This window comes from Pundamilia nyererei, unplaced genomic scaffold (assembly GCF_000239375.1).
Source record: "Pundamilia nyererei isolate P.nyererei 1_Seehausen unplaced genomic scaffold, PunNye1.0 scaffold00266, whole genome shotgun sequence".
In the NCBI taxonomy this organism is placed as follows: Eukaryota; Metazoa; Chordata; class Actinopteri; order Cichliformes; family Cichlidae; genus Pundamilia; species Pundamilia nyererei.
The window spans coordinates 11,319-16,176 of NW_005187667.1; the positions used below are offsets into that span (position 1 = coordinate 11,319).

The following is a 4,858-nucleotide window of genomic DNA, read 5'->3' on the forward strand; positions in this document are numbered from 1 at the left end:
AGAGGGAGTGTTCGCCCGGGGCGCCAAACAGCCTAGGACCACCACTGACTGTCATGTTTCCTTGTTTTCAGGAAAACAGTACACCAGGTTCGGCTGCAGGAGGAAGGCTGATGGGAAAATGGTTCAGAGGATGTTCTGCTCCAATATCAGCAAACCGAGAGCCATCAGCCGCAGCTGTAACCCCGAGGCCTGCAGCCCGGCACGGTAACATGCTACAGGTCACGTGACACACCCACAGTCACCCAGTCATTTTTCTTCTTTTGATGCATGTCTTCCCCTCAGCTGGGTGACCGGAGACTGGGAGGACTGCAGCTCCTCCTGCGGTCAGACTGGGTGGCAGCGTCGCTGGGTGAGCTGCCTGCAGAACTCCTCCAGGGGGCAGCAGCGGCGCTCTGTGCATAGCAGGCTCTGCGGCGATGACCGACCAGAGACTAAACAACCCTGTAACCGCTTCCCCTGCCCCGCTGTGTGGAGAGCCGGGCCCTGGACTCCGGTATGAAGATCTGTTTATCAGGAGTTGCACATGTCCACAGATCAATACCTGATCAGTCTGATCGATCCCTCTGTGTACGCAGTGTTCGGTCTCGTGTGGGAACGGGACTCAGGAGCGTCAGGTCGCGTGCTCCAATCCCGAGAGTTCAGCTGGAAACTGCAGCGAGCCTCGGCCAATTACGACACGCACCTGCCTGGCTCCGCCCTGCAGTGGTAGGCACTGACCAGTCATGTACCGTACATTTGTTGCAATGAGGAAAAGGATGGATGCTGGGAATTACAGTGCTGCTGCTCTCCCTGCAGGTGACCAGAAGAATGCCATCATTCAGTGGCTGTCCAGGTCCAACCCCAGCTTCCCGGCTCCAAAGATCTCTTCAAGTAAAGCGCTCTGACTCCTGCTCTGTCTGCCGTCTGTCTTTACGTCCTCGTCTTCTTCTCTTGCTTCCTGAACGTTGTGGTCTGAGGGTTTCTGTCCTGTTGTTTGCTGAGAATCAATGCTCTGGTCGGTGTCTCAGGTCAGTCAGGTCGCACACCTCCAGACTCAAATGGTAAATGGCCTGTATCTGTATAGCTTTACTAGTCCCAAAGCGCTTTACACATCCATTCATCCACCCACCATTGTGAGCCATGAGTAACCCTCATCACTCAGGACACTCACAGATTCAGTTCAGTCCAAGTCCTTTCTTTGCACCACTTCAAAGCTTTCAGTCCCCTTCTCTTATTTTTGTTTACATTTCTCCTGTTTGCTATTTTACTGTTTATAGTCTATCACAGTTTCTGCTTCGTGTCTTTCTGCTGTGTCTTAACACATCTCTGAGGATCACACTAACCCATCAAACCACTGAAGTAAAACTTGTAGCTGAGGTCTTACGTGTCAGGATTCACACCGTCCTACTGTTCTGTCTGTAGGGCAGCCGTGCCGCGGCGACCGCTCGGCGTTCTGTCGAATGGAGGTGCTGAGTCGGTACTGCTCTATCATCGGATACCGCCAGATGTGCTGCAAGTCCTGTAGTGAGGATAACTTCAACAATGCCACAAAATCCAGAATCTCCAGCAACTTCAGTGGCACCATCACACCGACGGAGAACAGCAGGTCAGACATGACGGGTAACAAAAGGAGTCTTAGAAAGATATAACTGAGTCCCAGTCTCAAACACAGAGCAAAACCTGCAGTCAGACAAACGTGTGATACATCGACAAAGCTGAAAATAAAAGTGCAGAGCAGGAGTGAGCTGACCGTGAAACTGCTGATTGGCTTTACACTGAAGTGTTCATTTAAAGCAGGAAGCAGGGGCGGGTTTAGGGCGGGGCCATAGACCTGAACTCTGTTTTTGTCTTTTTAGTTCTTGGAGGTTGACCACAGAGATCATGACGTCAGCGCTCACCTCCACCTGGTCCGACAGCAGCCGTGCCATCAGTGATGTCTTTCGTGACATCATCACCACCACCCCGACGCGCAGCTTCACTGTAACTCCACCCCCAACCAGACGGAGCACCGGTGACTTTGTCTACGTGGATTATGATGAGTACAGCGAGTACTCTTCCTACGAGGATTCCTCCGGCCTGAATGAGCTTCCGGGTACTCCAACCACCACTGACAGTAATACTATTACCACACAAACTGCTCCAACACATGTGTTCAGGAAGAATTCTCCCACAATACCCCCTGCTGCAGTTACCATGGAGACTGTTGACACTGAAGACCAAACGCCGGCGCTGGTTTGGACTTCTGCCATCCCAGAGTTCTCCACCACATCATCGCCTGATCCTGGTGACAACACCACATCCTCAGGAGGGCGGAGCCTCCAAAGTCAAGTCAACCTGACCGAAGCTGAACTGGCGCTACCTTCATCGTCCTTCTTCTCGCTATCAAAGAAAGAGAACAACTCGGTGGACGAGGTCCAGTACCAGATCGTCGGACTTGACAGCGACGTTAGCCGAGGACAGCAGAATTACTTTGTGCCGCGGATGCCTCAGGTCCACGAGCGAACGCATAACAAACGCATCCAGCAGCTCCTGAACGAGAAACGACGGCAGGACCTTTTGCGGCGGCAAAGCCGCATCAGAGCGAGCCGGACTGACAGGAAGCACTGAGCGCAGATTTCCCCTGGCCATTTGCTCGTCCCGACACGTGCAACGTCGCACTTCCTGCTAACGCTAATGAGAAACAGACTGAAACAACCTCCACCTGTGCTCGGAGCGGCCTTCGTCCACGAGAGGCGCGAGCGTGGACTCGATCCTCAGAAGGCCCCGGGTCTGTTTCACCATCATGATGTTTGTACCAATAATCCTGTTTCTGAATAAAGTCTCATCCAGCTGCTGCTGTGCCTCTGAATCATGAACATCTGGATCACGTTCACGCTTTCTGGTGTCAGGAACATTTTGTGCTTTTGTCTTCTCTGAAACCCGACTAATGATTTCTGTTTGTGAAGTCAAAATAAAATCCAGCCCTGTTTTTACCATGAAATTAAAAGCAGTGAATCCTTTAATAGAAACCGAGAGCACAGGAACAAACTGATCAGTGTTATTGATTTTGATAAACAGCGTCTCATGCTGTCCCCTCTGAGCTGAAACCTGATGTTTCCTTGGTGTTGATCTCAGCGTCTGTTTTGTTGTATTTTGGTTTCATGAGGCTGCAGATGCTTGCAGTGAAGGTGTGGCCTGTTCTCAGGTCAGTCTGGAGCCGGGCTGCTGGAGTGCTGTTTGGGGAGGGAAGCAGATGTTGCTCCTGCACCTGCAGATATGGTTCAGCATTGACGGGGCCTTCACAGAGGTGCACCATAGATGACTTTGTGTGCAGGAGTCTAACCGTTCTGTTCAGTGTTTGAGATGCTGTCGGTGATGTTGGTGCTGGTTAAAGCTAATCGTCCTGTGGGACGCGTGCGACTTCATGCTGGATACGATCAGGATCAGATCTTTGTTTGTGTCTCGTGTCTTTAGGCTGTCGCAGATATTTTTCTGCCGGTAAACTCTCCTCCAGCTGCAGTCTGTGGGACATCAAACTGAATCCAGATCAGATGAATTGCTTCGTGTTTGGGAGCGCTCAGTGGAAAAAGCTGACTGCTTTGAAAACACGTCACACATGGTTCGACTTTCTGTGTTTGTCCCTCCGTCTCCTCCAGAAAACAATCAAAACATAAAAACCCGCTCGCGGGTCCACCGAGACTAAACTGTGAGTAAATGTGTTCTCAGAGCAGCTTGAGTCATTTCAGGACGATGAAGAACATCAGCCTGGGAACAGATGGTCAGACACAAACAGCCCACAAACCCAAATATAACAAAAGAAACACAGAAACAGAAAAAATGAATTATCAGATCAGAAAAGAAAAAGTAAGTTAGATGTTCACATCCCTCCTCTTTCTACCAGAATGTAAAAATCACTCTGGAACCAGTCACGTTCATAACCAGAGCAGTCACGTGTCCGTCCACTGTTCACCAGTTTATCCCCAACATGAATCTGTGGTTCCCAGACTGCTGAGACTGGGCAGCTCTGCAGAGAGAAGACCTCCACCAGAGCATCCCCAACCACAGACAGGAACTCCACCCTGTCCTGATCCGATCCTCCGTCAGACACAGTCATCTCAGTGTGGAGGAGCAGACTCTCCTCTTCATCTCTGGGAGACGGCTGATGTCACGGCTGATGTCACGGCTGATGTTACTAACTGATCTCTTTGTAACTGATAACTGATTGATGATCAGAGTCCTTCACAGGGGGTCTGGGGAACGCCCCCTGCTGGCCAGAGCAACATCACACACCTGCTGACTGATGTGTGGATATCAGTCATCAGTCTTTAATCTGCAGTGAAACAGCAGCTCATGTTCATTTAAAGTAAAATATATCTGTGCTTAAAGGTGTTTTTCACCATTATGGATCATTAAAATAGTAAAATCTTGTGAAACATAATTGAGTTATTTGACATATGATTTGAGATACTTTGTGAATTTATTTAAGAGCTAACTGTTTGTAATAAACGACCAGAGAAACCACTCAAAACAGTGTCTGCCTGTCAGGATAAACTCGGGGCTGGATGTTGCTCCTGTCAGGATAAACTCAGGGTTGAATGTTGCTCCTCTCATGATAAACTCAGGGTTGAATGTTGCTCCTGTCAGGATAAACTCGGGGCTGGATGTTGCTCCTGTCAGGATAAACTCGGGGCTGGATGTTGCTCCTGTCAGGATAAACTCGGGGCTGGATATTGCTCCTGTCATGATAAACTCAGGGTTGAATGTTGCTCCTGTCAGGATAAACTCGGGGCTGCAGTGACACACATCGTCCTTGACAGGAAGCTAAGATGGCGGCCGCCGTGGTGAGGAGTCTGGGCTCCACTTTGGGTAAAAACCTCCGAGAGATCCGCCTGCATCTCTG

The 4,858-nt window shown here is 50.1% G+C and overlaps 2 protein-coding genes across 2 annotated transcripts in view; both read left to right on the top strand.

Annotated features, from left to right (window-relative positions):
* The window catches only part of LOC102212117 (A disintegrin and metalloproteinase with thrombospondin motifs 2-like), a gene marked incomplete at its 5' end in the record, with an annotated part of 11,442 nt that extends 8,483 nt beyond the window's left edge, over positions 1 to 2,959 (top strand). Inside the window, 6 exons of the mRNA XM_005750256.1 lie at positions 72 to 204; positions 283 to 493; positions 576 to 705; positions 796 to 870; positions 1,402 to 1,585; positions 1,836 to 2,959. Of these exons, the coding sequence (XP_005750313.1) occupies positions 72 to 204; positions 283 to 493; positions 576 to 705; positions 796 to 870; positions 1,402 to 1,585; positions 1,836 to 2,586 (1,484 nt within the window). The remainder of the gene's footprint in view (positions 1 to 71; positions 205 to 282; positions 494 to 575; positions 706 to 795; positions 871 to 1,401; positions 1,586 to 1,835) is intronic.
* Positions 2,960 to 4,716: 1,757 nt separating this feature from the next.
* Positions 4,717 to 4,858, top strand: part of ndufa2 (NADH:ubiquinone oxidoreductase subunit A2) — a 2,316-nt gene continuing 2,174 nt past the window's right edge. The window contains exon 1 of the mRNA XM_005750214.2: positions 4,717 to 4,858. Within this exon, the coding sequence (XP_005750271.1) occupies positions 4,785 to 4,858 (74 nt within the window). The 5' untranslated portion in view covers positions 4,717 to 4,784.